At 40.9% G+C, this 18245-nt stretch overlaps 1 protein-coding gene across 2 annotated transcripts in view; it reads left to right on the forward strand.

The window, feature by feature from the left end:
• LOC134799613 (translation initiation factor IF-2, mitochondrial) overlaps positions 1-18050 on the forward strand; it is a 35170-nt gene extending 17120 nt beyond the window's left edge. Inside the window, exons 4-17 of one of the 2 annotated variants that reach the window (XM_063772051.1) lie at positions 4840-5003; positions 9411-9591; positions 10072-10248; positions 10478-10527; positions 10914-11128; positions 11541-11619; positions 12109-12213; positions 12864-12884; positions 13475-13627; positions 14152-14224; positions 14716-14837; positions 15766-15949; positions 16648-16788; positions 17855-18050. In XM_063772051.1, the coding sequence (XP_063628121.1) occupies positions 4840-5003; positions 9411-9591; positions 10072-10248; positions 10478-10527; positions 10914-11128; positions 11541-11619; positions 12109-12213; positions 12864-12884; positions 13475-13627; positions 14152-14224; positions 14716-14837; positions 15766-15949; positions 16648-16788; positions 17855-18027 (1838 nt within the window). In that variant the 3' untranslated portion in view covers positions 18028-18050. Of the gene's footprint in view, positions 1-4839; positions 5004-9410; positions 9592-10071; positions 10249-10477; positions 10528-10913; positions 11129-11540; positions 11620-12108; positions 12235-12863; positions 12885-13474; positions 13628-14151; positions 14225-14715; positions 14838-15765; positions 15950-16647; positions 16789-17854 lie in introns of both variants that reach the window. The other variant, XM_063772052.1, reaches the window with a different exon arrangement.
• The last annotated feature ends 195 nt before the right edge of the window (positions 18051-18245 follow it).

Below are 18245 nucleotides of genomic sequence, written 5' to 3' on the forward strand. Positions count from 1 at the left end.
AAGGTTTTGTTATTTATTAATAAAGAAATTATAAAAAGCAATAACATCTAATACTGAGATTACTGAGATTATTTCTTTATAGCGCCAATCTAAAGATTTGGGTCATTAATTATTACACTGCATAGATAGTGTTTTAAATCTATTAAGTTTCTCACAGAAAATATCAAGAATCAAAAATTTCTCGTTGTACAACCTGCACGCCCTTCTAACAAAACTATTTTTTGCGTAAGCAGTCCGACTACGGGAGATGTAAAAGAGGGGTTTTTTCCTGCAAGCACGTTCACAACGTCGAGGGACTCTGAAGGAAAGTGAATGTAATAAAAACGGAGCATCAATAATATTATTAATTATTTTATAAAGGGTTAAGATATCGGTACGTTCTCGGCGATAACTAAGGGATGTCATATTATGTACTCTCATTGCGGTGGCGTAATCTGAGTATTTATTTCTAATTATGTATTCTATTGTCTTAGCAAACTTTTTCTGAACTCTCTCTATCCTATCACTATGTATTTTATACAGTGGGCTCCACACAGCACTTGCAAATTCCAAACGACTACGAACATAACTGTTAAAGGTATTAACCTTATAAGATAAGTTAAAAGTCTCACATCTGATCTGGACATGACAGAAGAACTCCTGAACAAGTTAGAGCGCTTACAGAATGTCTGTATAAGATTCATTTTCGGCCTACGGAAGTACGATCATGTGTCTTACTACCGTCAAAAACTCAATTGGCTTCCAATCCGCCGCCGTAGAGATCTTCACACTCTTTCTCTTCTCTTTAATGTTCTTTTTACACCTTCTTCTCCTTTATACCTCTCTCAAAAATTTCAATTTCTGGCTGAAGGCAGTGGCCACCGTCTGCGTTCGAGCGCGAATTTATCACTTGCCATCCCTCCTCACAAATCTCGAGGATACAACAAGTCCTTCGCAGTGCGTCCAGTGAAGCTGTGGAATGAGCTGCCTGTTTCGCTCAAGCAGGCACAATCGGTTGCGTCGTTCAAGGAGAGGTTAAAGAAACTATGGTTATCTGATGATCTGACTGATTAATTTGTCTATATTTCTATTGTATAGTTGCTTTATATCGTTCTAATTCTTTCCAATTTTTAGTGTATTTTCCCCATTCCTTTTTGTGTAATATATGTATGTTTATCCTATAAATTTTGTATGTATTTATATCCTTTATCTTTCTGGTACCTTGTTGTACATTTTGCTGCATTTGTCACCCTCTTTTCACTTTCTCCTCTCATCTACTCAAAGGTTAACTGGAAGAGATCCCTCAAAGGGATAAGTTCGCCTTTGTACTTCTTACTAATTGTATGTTATTTTTAATATGTCTTTTTGTACAATAAAGAGTTTACTACTACTACTACTAAGTCTCTTAAATGGTTTACCTACGCGTAGTATAAATCCTAACTTCTTAAAAGCTTTACCTAACATGTCATCAATGTGAGGTATAAAAGTGAGTTTTGAGTCCATTATGACACCGAGATCTCGAATCTGGTGAACACGACCTAATTTTTCATCGCAAAGTTTATAATCAAAATTAATACTATTCCTTTTCCTGCTAAAACTTATAATGAAACATTTGTCTGGATTTATAGACAACTTATTATCAATACAATAAGTCTCAAAAAGATCTAAGTCTTTTTTATGGCTTTGCAGTCGTCCACATTACGTATGACTCTAAATATCTTTGCATCGTCAGCATATAACAGTAAGCTTGAATTTTTTATGCATGCAGAGATATCATTGATGTATATGATAAACAACAAAGGCCCCAAATGAGACCCTTGTGGTACACCAGACGTAATAGGCCTGTACTGAGAAGTATATCCACCCACTGCCACAGCCTGCGATCGATTCTCTATGTAAGATTTTATCCATCGGAGAAGGTCGCCGTGTATACCGATATGCCAAAGCTTCAACAGTAAGCGTTCATGACAAACCTTATCGAAGGCCTTGGCAAAATCGGTATACACAGCGTCCACTTGATAGTTATTATCTAGTGCGTCCAATAAGATCTCCGTGTAGGATATTAGGTTGGATTCAACACTCCGGCCCTTAATAAAACCATGCTGGTTTTGAATAATATGACGATGTATGGCAGTGGATAACACTGTTACAATTTTTTCGAAAATCTTACCAAATTGACACAGTTTCGAGATTGGTCGATATTTTTCTATGTCATGGCTAATTTCACCTTTAGGTATAGGAGTGACTAGTGCACGTTTCCACAAAGAGGGCACGCATCCGTCTGTAAGGGACTTTTTTAAAAGTAATGTAACGGGTTCTATACTAAATTAGGAGCGCATTTATTGATTATTACAGGATGTATAGAATCAGGACCGGCCCCTTTATTTACATTTATGGATTTAAGATATTTATAAACTAATTCTTTGGTTATGTAAACTGTATCAATGTATAAAATTTAGTCACTTGTTAAAGGGAGGTTATTTAAATCAAAGGAACCACCAGCCGGCTTTTCAAAAACTGAGTGAAAGTGTTCATTGAAGAAATCACATATTTGTGTAACACTTGAAGCTGCCACACCCTTATATTGCATAACCTGTGGAAGACCTTTTTTAGAAAACGTAGATTTTATATAAGTCCAAAAGAATTTAGGGTTAGCATTAATCTTAGTTTCAGTATAACTAATATAATTTTTATAACATTCGGGCTCCAATTTTAATATTCTTTTCTTTAAAAGTTTATAAGTGTCATGGTCTAAACTTTAGGGCCGGCGCACATACCCACGATACGACGTCGTATCGTGAAACGACGCGGCGTCGTCTCACGTTGCGGCGTCGTGTAACGTTGCGACGTCGTGTCCTAGGAATCTACGACGTCGTATCGTGGGCACTATACGACGCCGTGTCACGTTGCGACGTCGTGTCGTAGAAACCAACGACGTCGTATCGTGAGCACTATACGATGCCGTATAACGTTGCGGCGTCGTGTCGTAAAAACCTACGGCGTAAACAGTAAGTAAACTTTCTGCGACTTCTTAGAGGTAATGGCAGCAAAACAAAAACATGTCTGTTGCAATCCTTATATCTTGATTAACTGCGATGATTTTTTACATTTTCTACGTCATGGTAGTAACATGCCGTAAATGTTACCATGGTTACCAGTATAATTTGACACTGGGTTAACGGTTTAACCGCTTAACCTCGGGTTAGTGGGATGGTGCAAGTGGCCCTTAATGGTAGAGTGTGCAGATAAATGAAAATAGGTAGGTACTTACTTCTGTATGAATAAGATTTAAAGCTTTGAAAACAAAAAAATACAGTTGTCTATTACACAATTATTGAATTAATTGTATTAAACGGTTTTATACAAATTATTCAATATTTGTGGAATATTCTTAATTAATAATTTTCCACGATTCATATTTTATTGACAGATATGGCGATTCATATGTTATGAAAGACGTGACAGATAGACGGACGGACAGAGTCATAAGGGTTTTTTGTACGGAACCACCTTTTTGGTACGAAACCCTAAAAAGCATAATATGTATTAAGAATAGCGCTAAAATATATGCATGTAGTGACTGTTTACCGTCATTGCCATTATCTACTAGAGCTTTGCGAGCTGTCTTGCGAGCCCAATGGTCACTCCATTATGAAAAAAAAACCGGGCAAGTGCGAGTCGGACTCGCGCACGAAGGGTTCCGTACCATAATGCAAAAAAAAAAAAACAAAAAAAAAGCAAAAAAAAAAAACGGTCACCCATCCAAATACTGACCACTCCCGACGTTGCTTAACTTTGGTCAAAAATCACGTTTGTTGTATGGGAGCCCCATTTAAATCTTTATTTTATTCTGTTTTTAGTATTTGTTGTTATAGCGGCAACAGAAATACATCATCTGTGAAAATTTCAACTGTCTAGCTATCACGGTTCGTGAGATACAGCCTGGTGACAGACGGACGGACGGACGGACGGACGGACAGACGGACGGACGGACGGACAGCGAAGTCTTAGTAATAGGGTCCCGTTTTACCCTTTGGGTACGGAACCCTAAAAAGTGCATGGACTTGTAATATGAAGGCATATGACATATGAGTATAATTATTAATTTGTTGTGCTAACGGTTCTTTCAAATCGTAGTCTGATTGTGGTCGACTAAAACTACGATGCGATATCGTGTCGTGAATCAATCAATGCACATCGTAGATTTCCACGTTACGGCGCCGCAACGTGACACGACGTCGTAAAATGTCCAGACACGACGTCGTATTGTGCCGCGACACGACGTCGTATCGCGCCACGATACGATGTCGTAACGTTACACGACGTCGCAACGTGAGACGATGTCGCGTCGTCTCACGATACGACGTCGTATCGTGGGTATGTGTGCCGGCCCTAAAGGGTTACCGTACGTCTTCCACAGCTTATGGTATTTTTTTTTTTCATTCAGCAATCTTCTAAGCGGTTTGGTATACCATGGGGGCTTGGAACAAGAAAACCGTTGGGGGACCCTAGGAACATGTCTATCAATTAAGTTATTTAAAATATTATAAAATATCGAAACACAAGCGTCCAAAGTACGGCCCGAAAAGCGTTCTTTTCAAAAGTTTTTACTCTAATCAATATATTTATTGCTTACTTTTACATAGGAGCTTAACTTAGGTACAAAATGCGGTGTGGTACATTGCTATACATATTGTAGATATATTTTTACTTGTATGGTTGTGCAAGGTATAGCGAAAGCAAGCTACCCTCCGTACTAATAAACCTCTTTTGAAACATGAATTACAATGTACTCGTAATGTATGTACTTGTAATTGTTTTTTTTTGTAATCATTCAACATATTTTTTGTCTATTTTCAGACCATGTCTTCAAAGTATTGGAGTTTGCCGATAAAATATCAGACATAAACTACAAAGCAGACACTGTGATACACAACCCGCAGGTTGTTCGCGACATAGTCAAAATATCAGGATTCAGGTTCAAACTGGTGCCTAGGCCTGATGAAGAGGCAGAGGTTGAGGAGGTAAGTGACATTTAGACATGCTTTTATTTCACTTGTAAGTAAGGAACATAGAATGTAATAAAATGAAGAGAACAGGGGATCGAGTCTTACCACATCATTCTAGAGCAGCATTTCCCAAACTATGGGTCGCGACCCATTGGTGGATCGCGAGCGAAATCTGAGTGGGACCACATGCCGACCGATCGGGTTAACGGCCGATATTCATCCTCCCTATTAAAGACGGTCAAGAGGTGGGTCCCGAATTTGGCAGTTTTTGTTAGGTGGGTCGGAGTGAGAGTCAGGATGGCGGGTGTACCCAAATAAAAATAAACAAAAAGCATACCATATTTTAGTACCTAATTTGTACTATTTGGTACCTCCTTTAAAAAAATTAGTACCTCACGGTATTTAAAGTTATTACCAAAAAACATTACACCCGCCATTCTGACAGTCAGAATGGCGGGTGTATTTTATTACGCAATGATCCCGCGATTATTGATAAATTCTATAAAAGCCAAATTTTAGTACCTTTTTAGTACTTTCATATTCAATTATAAATTGAGCCATTTTAGTTGTGGTTTCCGAGTTTTACTCATTTTACACTTTACATTGCTATTACAATTTTGCAGGCGCTTCGATTTTTCACAGTATCGATTTAGTTTTTAAGAAAAAACGCTACGCTACAACTATTGTTATTACGCCAGGATTTAGTACCTTTTACGTTTAATTTGTTACCCTTTCACGTTTAATCTGTTAAGTTCAATTAACTATGAAAATTACGTCTTACAAATGGCAAGGCGCGATGTCAAAGAATTCTTCCTATGAAAAAATTCCGCGTACCGTGTACCTATACCTACTCTTAAGTATATGGTGAATTGGTGATTAATCAAATAAAACCCGCAAATTATGTCTGTTTGTCGGTATATTAGTGTGATGAATATACTTCTTTGTGGGATCCCGTTGATTTTGCTAAGAATACATACGATTGAAATACATACCTTTTACAAGCAATATAATTTCATTTAACTATTACATGATGTTTTTCTATCGACTTGGTACAGTTTTTCTTCTAAAAGGGTCGCTGTGTCTGAGTATGAATATGGCACGGAAAGCGACCCCACAGGGAATATTACGCAAAACTCTGCGTAGGGGGCGTCACTAGCACCATCACAGGGCATACCGCGAAACACGAACATCAAAAGTTCGGTTTCTGCTTCTCTATAACTCTTGCATATTCGATCGATAGAGAGGCAGATAACGACGAAGTTTCGATTTTCGCGTTTCACGGTTAAGCCACTTGTACACAAACCGCCTTGATGTATCAATGTCTAGCCTAGTTCGGACTACATTAGTCGAGTGGTGAGTGGTGAGTATTACGTGTCTGAACACCAACAATTTAGTCGAGTAGATTAGTCAGTAAATTAATCGAGTGGATCCATTTTGTTCTATTTTTTCTGGCGAGTGAGCCTCCCCGTGGCCTCACCCCACCACTCTTACTAGGCATTTTCGTCATAGTTTTTAGGGTTCCGTAAAACGGGACCCTATTACTAAGACTCTGCTGTCCGTCCGTCCGTCCGTCCGTCCGTCTGTCACCAGGCTGTATCTCATGAACCGTGATAGCTAGGCAGTTGAAATTTTCACAGATGATGTATTTCTGTTGCCGCTATAACAACAAATACTAAAAAGTACGGAACCCTCGGTGGGCGAGTCCGACTCGCACTTGTCCGGTTTTTTTATAAGTTCACTTTGGCCGGTCATACCTATGATGATATTTACTTTTTAATAAACCTTATCACTGTAATAGATTAAGCATTTATTTAACTATATACAGATACTCATATTAAACTCCTAGTACTGCTGGTTATTTAAATATGATTTTTTAGGGTTCCGTACCCAAAGGGTAAAACGGGACCCTATTACTAAGACTCCGCTGTCCGTCCGTCCTTCTGTCACCAGGCTGTATCTCACGAACCGTGATAGCTAGACAGTTGAAATTTTCACAGATGATGTATTTCTGTTGCCGCTATAACAACAAATACTAAAAACAGAATAAAATAAAGATTTAAGTGGGGCTCCCATACAACAAACGTGATTTTTGACCGAAGTTAAGCAACGTCGGGCGGGGTCAGTACTTGGATGGGTGACCGTTTTTATAGATAATGGTACGGAACCCTTCGTGTGCGAGTCCGACTCGTACTAGCCGGTTTTTTTAAAGAAATGTCAGTTGACGGAATTTCCCTAGGGTTTGGGCATTTCCGTCAACCAACGATTTTTCTTGTATCGTGACGTATTACAAACATGTAGGTACGTCAAGTGAACATAAATACCACTATACCCTTAATCGAAACTAAACCTTAGTGAACTCAATTTAAGGTTAAATTTAGATTTTATTCCCAAATATATTTTTTGGGCAAATCCGTCCTATTTTTAAATTGAACATTTAAAAAAAGTTTAAAAATAATATCTATTTTATAATTTTAAATAACACAGCACAGATATCTTAGGTTGATCTACGAAATCTACCACGAATTTATATGAGAAATTTGACAATTCAGTAAAAATCTCGCATCACCGCAATCAAATAAAAAAAGTTTGGCAATATATGAAATAGGGAAATTCCGGCACATGACGATTTTTCCCGTTTCTTAATTGACGGATTTGTCCACTCGATAATTTTGTAAACACAAATTTAAACCATCCATAGTTTCCCATGCACCAAGAGATTATCATGTAAAATGGATAAAAAGACCGATAAACATGCATATCGAACAATAATAAACATACTATATAAGGGCTGATTTAGACTGCGCGCGAACTCGCATGCGATTTTAGTTACATTGCAGACTGTTGGTTACGTCCAACACAACCGACCGATCAAAAACCGCAGTGTAATGAAACTCGCATGCGAGTTCTCGCATCGTCTAAATAAGCCATTATTAAGGCCTAACTTACATCGTCTCATCCCAACTTCACATAACCGAGCAGCACACTTAGCTCGATATCAAGTTCGGAGCGCAACTGAACTTTAATAGCGTTTTTTTTTTTATTTACTGGCGACTGAGCGCTGTTTCTGACTACTGTTGTGATCTGTTTTTGACTACTGTTATTAAATATGCTCTCTGCTTTATCTATCAAGTCAGCAAGTGCATACTGTTGTTAGAATAGCCGCAAATGTTGTTGGACGGATTTACTCCTCTGACGGATTTGGCCACACTGACCTTAATAGTTTTTGTTTTACACATTTTTCCTTCAAAAGTTATTTTTTTTTTCACTGTGAAAAAGAAATGTTTTGTAATGTTCAATTCGAGCGCTTTCAAATGATATCCCACTCGACCTAGTAACTAGACTTGTAATTTTTGCCCCCTCTTTATATTGGGCGTTTTCCATAATTATTAAAAATTCATAAATAAATAATCATTGCAAATTTCAAATCGATAGCTTCAGTAGTTCTCGAGATAGCGATATTTAGCGATGTGACAGACGGACGGACAGACGGACAGAGTCGCACCATGAGGGTTCCTTTTGTACCTTTTTGGTACGGAACCCTAAAAAGGACATCAACGGGATCCCACAAAGAAGTCATAATTATACCGACAAACAGACATAATTTGCGGGTTTTATTTCATTAATCACCATAATATACTTAAGAATAGGTATTAGGTACAGTCGCCATCAAACATATCGGAGCAGCCAAGGCGCTCACAAATATCTAAACACGCCTCTATTGTCAAGGCGTTAGAGTGCGTGTTCAGATATTGTGAACACCTCGGCCGCTCCGATATATCTGATGGCGACTGTACACAATTACAAGCACAATGAAGAGCAGAATTTTTTTATAGGAAGTATTCTTTGCCATGGCGCCTGGCCATTTGTAAGACTTAATTGAACTCAACAGATTAATCGTGAAAAGGTAACAAATTAAACGTAAAAGGTACTAAATCCTGGCGTAATAACAATAGTTGTAGCGTAGCGTTTTTTCTTAAAAACGAAATCGATACTGTGAAAAATCGAAGCGCCTGCAAAATTGTAAAAGTGTAAAATGAGTAAAACTCGGAAACCACAAATAAAATGGCTCAATTTATAATTGAATATGAAAGTACTAAAAAGGTACTAAAATTTGGCTTTTATAGAATTTATCAATAATCGCGGGATCATTGCGTAATAAAATACACCCGCCATTCTGACTGTCAGAATGGCGGGTGTAACGTTTTTTGGTAATAACTTTAAATACCGTGAGGTACTATTTTTTTTAAAGGAGGTACCAAATAGTACAAATTAGGTACTAAAATATGGTATGCTTTTTGTTTATTTTTATTTGGGTACACCCGCCATCCTGACTCTCACGGGTCGGAGCCCAGTCAACTTTGGGAACTACTGTTCTAGACTCAAAGGAATCTTGTTTATTATTTGTTTACTTATGTTTCGTAGAACAAGGACGCAGTCCCAGCCCCACCTGCTCCACCAGAAGCGCTACGAGCCCGTCCGCCTGTCGTCTGCGTTATGGGACACGTGGACCACGGGAAAACTACGCTACTAGACGCTTTGAGAGACACATCCGTCGTCGATCAGGAGTTCGGCGGCATTACGCAACATATTGGAGCGTTTGAAGGTTGGACTTTATATTCTGGGTGTTAAGGTCGATATTCGCTATATAAAGACGCCGTACCAGCCCCGCCCGCGCCGCCAGAAACTCTGCGACCCCGGCCGCCCGTCGTCTGCGTTATGGACCACCTGCTGCACGGGAAAACTACACTACTAGACGCTTTGAGAGACACGTCTATATGCTTTTTAAGGTTGGACTTTATGTATAAGCTTGAGATTATCTATGCTATGGTGTTATGGACAATACTAGGTACTTTATTGAACGCGTTTAGAGACAACTCCGTTTTGTACCAGGAGTTTGGCGGCATTACACTTTAAGTATTAGGTTTTAAGGTCGAAGTTTGCTGTTCGCTCTTGTTAGTTAAGTACATTCCTAGACTTTCTAATGACCTTCTTGGAGACATCAACTGTGTGGTACACTAGAAGTTAGATGTCATCACGTTAGTGAATTATTTCTATGAACTAAATTTATTTCCCTTGTCCACAGTAAAACTGACGTCCGGCGAAACAGTAACATTCCTCGACACGCCCGGGCACGCGGCGTTCACAGCCATGCGGTCTCGCGGCGCGTTCGCCACCGACATAGTGGTTCTGGTGGTCGCTGCCGACGATGGCGTCATGGAGCAAACTGTGGAGTCCGTGCGGATGGCGAGGGAAGCTAATGGTTAGTAACTAATTCATTCATAAATGTAATGTAGGAAAAATACATTTTTTTTACCAGCAACTATTGCTATCTGGTGTTAAACTGGCAGCCAATGTAAGACATATCATTATATACTAGTTTTCATAGGTACTCGCCATGATTTCCGCAAATAGGCGATTTTAAAGAGTATTTTATGACATGACTAATTGTCGCTGTAGTAAAACGTTTTAATTTACTGTTTTGTTTCCAGTGCCCATTCTGGTGGCGATCAACAAAATCGACAAGCCAGGTGTGAACATTGTAGGTATGCCTCAAGTTTACTTTTTTGTTGAGCAGCTCACAGATGAATATTATTTATAAACATTTTTTCTAAAAACTGCCCTTGAAAATAAGTATCTATATTGTATAAATCGGTCATTAATTGGCTACATAAACTATCATCTGTGACCTGTGAGTGGTTTTATTATGTTTAATTCACTACAACGCTTTACCGATATAAGGGCAACCAGGGTTACGAATTTACGAAAGCGACGTATAGCATAAAATAAAGTAAATTGGTAGCTCAATTGGTAGAGCGGTTGGCATAAAATCAAATTGCTTTCCATTTTAACATTTTTAAAAATGGAAAATAAGGGTCAGTGGACATCAATTTTGGAATCACTTCGACAACAACACCATTGTTCTAGGAAAACACGATGCGCTCCCTAGCGCAGCACGGCGTGGTCTGCGAAGCCCTCGGCGGCGACATCCAAGCGATCCCAGTCTCTGCGCTAAAGAAGACCAACCTGGATACTTTAGTGGAAGCGTTGACGTTGCAAGCTCAGCTTATGGAGTTGAAGGCGGACCCGAGCGGATATGTCGAGGGAGTTGTCATCGAGGCGCAACTTGATCCTAGAACAGGGTGTGTATATGCTCTAAGTTTCTCTTGAAAACAAATCTCGGCCCTCTTTTACCTTCCCCTGTTCTATCATATTGTTTTTTTTTTACTAGAGGTTTGAGAGTCCCGTGATCGCCTTATAGAGACTTCGCGTCCCTCGAGAATGCTGCTCTGCTCTAAGTTTATGTTGTCACCATGTTTATCTCAGTCTCAACACTTATCTATTTGTAATAATAGTTTGATAAGTTATACACTCAAATACATGTCATGAGTTCACCAAATCTTAAAATGCACATTACTCCGCCGATGTTTTTACGCTAACATTTAAATGTGTATTAGGTAGGTATAAGCCAAATTCAACTGGTATAAAATTTGCTATTTAGAGCTGACATTTACTTTTATATTTTACTCTATAATATTGTTCTAATGTTTTTAGAAAACAAGCTACAGTCCTGGTGCAAAGAGGAACTCTACGCCGCGGCAGTGTCATTGTAGCTGGCAGCGGCTGGGCCAAGGTACGCCATTTGTGCAAAAACTAGATCGCTCTACTAGTTACACGTTACATAGTTCTACGTTATTTTATTTTTGCATCGTCTTCTAACCCTCTTATTCATAAAACTTTACAGGTCTGATTTAGTTAAATAATGTTTTATCCCTTTCTTACATATACATTAAGTCAAAATGACAGATAAAGACAAACGATTCATAGCTAATTCAGGCCAGTAACGCGTTTATGAATAACGCCATAAGCATAAGCCTTTAGTCACTTAGCGCCACTTGCACCATCCCACTAACCCGGGGTTAACCGGTTAAACCTGGAGTTACTTTGGTTATCAGTACAATTTGACACTGGGTGAACGGTTTAACCGCTTAACCCTGGGTTAGTGGGACGGTCCAAGTGGCGCTTAGTGTCTTTACAATAACCATTCACAATTGTTTTGACTGAAAGTTTATTGCTGGCAGATGATACTTTGTCAGGCGTAATACCTGTAATATTTTTGTAGGTGCGCGTGTTAAATTCCGCTGAAGGCCGTGTCGTGCTGGAAGCGCCGCCATCAACCCCCGTGTCGGTGCTGGGCTGGCGGGAGCTGCCCTCCGCCGGCGACCAGGTGCTAGAAGTCAGCTCTGAGGTAACAACCCTTTTAACCTTCTTACTGGTCAAGGGTTGGGTTCAATGCTGTGTTAGGTGTGTTAAACACTGCTGCCGATAGCTGCTCTCCGCCGGCGACTAGGTGCTCGAAGTCAGCTCTGAGGTAACCACCCTTTTAACATTCATACTGATGCTACTGGTCGAGGATTGGGTGTAATGCTGTGTTAAGTGTATCTCTGCGGAGAACCGTGTCCTGTTGGAAGCGCCTCCATGAACTCTCGTGTAGGTGCTGGGCTGGCTAGAGCTGCCCTCCGCCAGCGACTAGGTGCTCGAAGTCAGCTCTGAGGTAACCACCCTTTTAACCTTCGCACTGATGCTACTGGTCCAGGTTTAGGTGCAATGTTGTGCAAGGTGTGATAAACTCTTCTGAAGGCCGTGTCGTGTTGGAAGCGCCGCCATCAACCCCCGTGTCGGTACTGGGCTGGCGTGAGTCTCGAAGTCAGCTCAGAGGTAACAACCCCTATAACCTTCACACTGACGCTACTGGTCGAGGATTGGGTGCAATGTTGTGTTAAGTGTATCTCTGCGGAGAACCGTGTCGTGTTGGAAGCGCCGGCATCAACCCCCGTGTCGGTGGGCTGGCGTGAGTTGCCCTCTGCCGGCGACCAGGTGCTCGAAGTCAGCTCTGAGGTAACAACCCCTTTAACCTTCACACTGATGCTACTGGTCGAGGATTGGGTGCAATGTTGTGTTAAGTGTATCTCTGCGGAGAACCGTGTCCTGTTGGAAGCGCCGGCATTAACCCCCGTGTCGGTGGGCTGGCGTGAGTTGCCGGCTGCCGGCGACCAGGTGCTCGAAGTCAGCTCTGAGTTAACTACCTTCAAAATACAAATCTTAAAACTGGTGCAATGTCATGTTAAGTGTGTTAAAATCCTTTAGGGATCAAGGGGTATTCGAAGGCCCTCTGTCAATGCCCCTGTCGGTGATGGGTTAGCCAGTTGGGTAACTGCGAAGTAAACTCCAAAACAATCTTTCTAACCTTCACACTGATGCTATTAGTTGCTGAGGTTTGGATGCAATGCTTGTTAATGTGTTATACTCCGCGGAGGGCCGAGCGTTTTTTGCCGAAAGGTGCTCTCAGTGTGCATTGACTTTGGACTGGTGCTATCGATTCCAGTGTCGCCGCTAGCTTGCTATTAGGTAACATATCAAAATATCTTACGTAGTTTTCATAAGGATTGCGACTTCATAAAACTTCAACAAAATTAAAATTTGTCTAGAAACGTGCCGCCGAGGTGATGAAGTGGCGACACAACCAGCGTATGAAGGAGAAGCAAGCGTCAGACCTCGAAGTGATCGCGGCTAAGGAGGCCACTCACCGCCAGCAGTACCGCCAGCAACTAGAGAGGAAACGGGCTATGGGCAGGATGCGGGTAAGGGATATTTACAAAAGATAATTATCGAAAGTCAAAAACACTGGAGCAGGAGAAGTAGCTCTCTTGACGTGGTGTATTTAAATGTTGATGTTAATTGTGGGCCATTATTTCGCCCAGCGTATTAGTATCGCCATACAGCGGGGAAATACGGCCAGCCTTCTGGGCACCTTGCCCGTTGACGGCGATCTGGGCCAAATTTTTTATCTGTAGTTTTTTTTAAGTTTTATTATGTTTATTTGTTTCTTTCTTTGTTTATATCAACAAAAAATTGTGGGCCGTATTTTAATTTTAATATGTCATTAACTATACAGGATGTTTTTTTAATGACCTGCAATATTTTACGGTGTGGATTATATAGGTCATACTGATCAACTTTTACTACGGGACCAACCCCGAAATCTCGAAAAAAAATTGACTCTCCCATAGAAAATAACAACATCAGATGAGCCAAAAAGTATAAACAGCCAATTTTTTTTCGCAAGCTAAAGTAATCGCTAAATATGAACAACTTGTTCACACAGTTACGACCCGTGGGACCGCGGCAGAAGATGATCCAGTACGACGACCATCCGACGCTCAGCGTTATAGTTAAAGGTAAAATTACGAGAATGCTTACTAACGGCCCGATTCGATCAACGCTTATAAGATGTCACTCCGATACGATACCGATCTGTCAGTGATAAAAGTGGCGTTTTTGGTTGAAAAAATTACAATTTTCACACTGTTGTGGTTGGTATTCCATCTCTTGGTAGGGTCCAATATCTTGGTCCAATGTGTATTTGCGTCTCACATTTTGCTTAATGAGAGAGTGAGACGCAATGCACATTGGACAAAGAAATTGGACAAGTGGAATACCACCCTTATAAGCATTGTTCAAATCGGGCCATAAGGATAAGGATTTTAAATGTCAAAGGGTCAGAAAAAACAGAACGTAAATTCTTTACTGTTTTTTTTTTGTTGGTGACTTATAAAAATTAACACCAACGTGTTATCTTAATAAACTTTAGATTGAGCACTCGTACTACGATTGCAGAATGTGCAGAGAGAGAGAATTTGCATCCATTTTATTACAACTTATGTGACAGGTGACGTGGACGGCTCCGTGGAGGCGATCCTGGACATCCTGGAGACATACGACGAGCACGACACCGTGCGACTCGACCTTGTACACTTTGGAGTTGGCCCTGTCACTCCGAACGATCTGGAGGTAAACTTGTTTGTAATGTCTCCATACGGTGCTATCATCCCTAAGGGCGGTATTCCACCTGTCCAATTGCTTTGTCCAATGTGTATTTTGTCTCACATTTAGCTTAATGAGAGAGTGAGACGCAATAACATTGGAACAATATATTGGACAGATGGAATACCACCCTAAGCAAAAGAGTGATTTTATGTATGAAGAATATTTTCCTTAATTTGTGGCTTAGGGTGGTATTCCTCCTGTCCAAAATTCGTTCGAATTTGTATTTGCGTCTCACATTTTGCTTAATGAGATAGTGAGACGCAATGCACATTTGATCAAATATTGGACAGGCGGAATACCACCCGTACGTATTGCCCTCCCTACACTGGGTAAATAGGTCTCTAAGAAACTTTTCGTTTCAATATTTGTAAATGCCAATCATTGTTAATCAAAATTGTAAGGGAAGATCTCCTACGACCATTTAGGTGCACTACGTGATCCATTAAAAATTTCCAACCTGCGTAGGTGACTTACGAGGCCTACAAAGCTTAACCTTTTGAACGCCAAGAACACCCAAAGTCGTTACTAGTCGTGTCCACAGCGCCAAGGACAACTAGGTGTTATAGCGTACGCTGTAAAAGTAGCCTTGACACTTTCAAGTAAGGTTTACATTAGCTCGCTTGCGTCCGTTACCTTGGCGTGTGACGTTTTTGTTTATGAATGGAGTTGGCAGGTCGAAGTATTTACAAGAGTGCGCCAGCATAGCTTGCCCTGTCAATCCCTAGAATTATGTCAATTTTTTTAAATGGAATTTTATGCCTTGGATGCCAGCCCTTTAAGCCAAATCTCATAGAAAAAAAGGGACAAGCTACGATGGCGCAATCTATGCAAACCTTTGACAGTTGCCAACCCCATTAAAACGTTCAAAAGGTTAAACCCGCGTTTCTTTCAGATAGCAGAAGCGTTCAACGCCGTTATATACGCGTTCAACGTGGACTGCCCCACGCCGCTGGTCGTCGATGCCAAGAACAAGAATATTGGCTTGAAGAAGCACAACATCATTTACAAACTCGTTGACGATGTGAAGGATGAGCTCAGCGCGAGGATTCCGAAGAGGCAGGAGGAAGAGATTATAGGTAAGGGCTTATTAATGGCAATTTGAGATTCCAAGAGCGTTTAGATCTGGCAAATGGCGCCAGCACGCCATTTGCGAAAAAAACCGGACAAGTGCGAGTCGGATTCGCCCACCGAGGGTTCCGTACTTTTTAGTATTTGTTGTTATAGCGGCAACAGAAATACATCATCTGTGAAAATTTCAAAACTGTCTAGCTATCACGTTTCATGAGATACAGCCTGGTGACAGATAGACCGACGGATAGTGGAGTCTTAGTAATAGGGTCCCGTTTTTACCCTTTGGGTACGGAACCCTAAGAAGTAGTGGGCGTAGAACTTGGCCGAGGACTTGGCTGGCGTCTACTCCACCGACAAGCGCCATGGTCTTAATTGATGATAATGATGATGCATCCACGGCGCGTTCGTTCGCCAGGTCAGGACGCATCGTATATGGACATGGACGACAGCAAAAACATCAAAGGGTCAGAAAGCGGGGTCTTGTACAGTCACGCTCCGTGATTGTTACGCCATTTATGGTTCTAGCTAAATTGGACATTCCATAGCGTAAGTGTGGAACAACCAATTTAGCTAGGACACGTACCTACGTGTACAATTTCTCGGTGCTAGTTTTTTTTTACATGTCCCTCTTTTTGCGTCAGAGGTTGAGAATATTATACAAGCCTCACGTCGCATAGATAACCGATAAACTCCCATTCTCCAGGTGAAGCCAACGTCCTTCAGGAGTTCATGGTGACGGAGGGCAAGCGGAAAGTGCCTGTGGCTGGGTGCCGCTGTGTGAAGGGAGCTCTGCAACGCAACGCGCTCTACAGACTCATACGAAACGGAGAAGTCATCTACGAAGGTAAATGCTAAAATACCCTTAGATTACTGGTTAAGGGTGGTATTCCATCTATCCAATTTCTTTGTCCAATGTGTATTGCGTCTCACATTTTGCTTAGTGAGAGAGTGAGATGCAAATGATGCAATGACATATATTGGACAAAGAAATTGCACAGGTGGAATACCACCTTTACTGGTGAAGCGAAACAGACATCTCTATAATATAGGTAAAACAGATAGCCCCATATGCAGCGTGTATGAAAACAGGAAATAACAAAACGCATTCTATGGTCTATGTGTAATTGTGTACACATACTACACACTAATGGTAGTGTACAGTGGACAGAGTAGCACTATTTCGTATTTCAAGCAAAATAGGCACAATGGCTAAATATACTTCATATACGCTCGATCATATACTGAAAAAAACCGGCCAAGTGTGAGTCAGACTCGCGCACGAAGGGTTCCGTATGATTACGCAAAAAACCGGCCAAGTGCGAGTCGGACTCGCAAACGAAGGGTTCCGTACCATTATCTATAAAAACGGTCACCCATCCAAGTACTGACCCCGCCCGACGTTGCTTAACTTCGGTCAAAAATCACGTTTGTTGTATGGGAGCCCCACTTAAATCTTTATTTTATTCTGTTTTTAGTATTTGTTGTTATAGCGGCAACAGAAATACTATCACGGTTCGTGAGATACAGCCTGGTGACAGACAGACGGACGGACGGACGGACAGCGGAGTCTTAGTAATAGGGTCCCGTTTTACCCTTTGGGTACGGAACCCTAAAAACGACATAAAAATCACGTTTGTTGTATGGAAGTCCTTAAATATTTATTTTATTTAGTTTTTAGTATTTGTTGTTATATTAGCGGCAACAGAAATACATCATCTGTGAATATTTCAACTATCTAGCTATCACGGTTCATAAGTTACAGCCTGGTGACAGACAGACGGACAGCGGAAGTTTTAGTAATAGGGTCCCGTTTTTACCCTTTGGGTACGGAACCCTAAAAAAAACCCGAACCCACGGCCTTAATGAAATTGCCAGATATGGACGCACCTTAGACCACTTTTTTTTTTCAGGTAAATTAGCCTCCATGAAACATCTGAAAGACGAAGTGAACACAATAAAGCGCGACATGGAGTGCGGCTTGCGGTTGGACTCGACCGAAGTGTCCGTGAGCCCAGGGGACACGTTAGTCTGTTACAAGCTGGTTGACGCTAGCGACCGGACCGGTTGGGACCCCGGTTTTTAAGACTATTAAATGTGTACATTAGATATTTTGTTTTAATTATCTCTGCTTTACTTTCGTCCCGTAAATTGTACATCTACAGCAATATACCTTACATGGGGTTATCCGCAGATATTCTAGAACGCAAAATGACTAGTGTGTTGTTTTGCCTAAATCACAATTAGTCAACATCGCAAACGGTACGTCTAGAACGCAAAATGCCCACTTTTTATATCACCATA

Source organism: Cydia splendana, chromosome 18 (genome assembly GCF_910591565.1).
Source record: "Cydia splendana chromosome 18, ilCydSple1.2, whole genome shotgun sequence".
NCBI lineage: Eukaryota > Metazoa > Arthropoda > Insecta > Lepidoptera > Tortricidae > Cydia > Cydia splendana.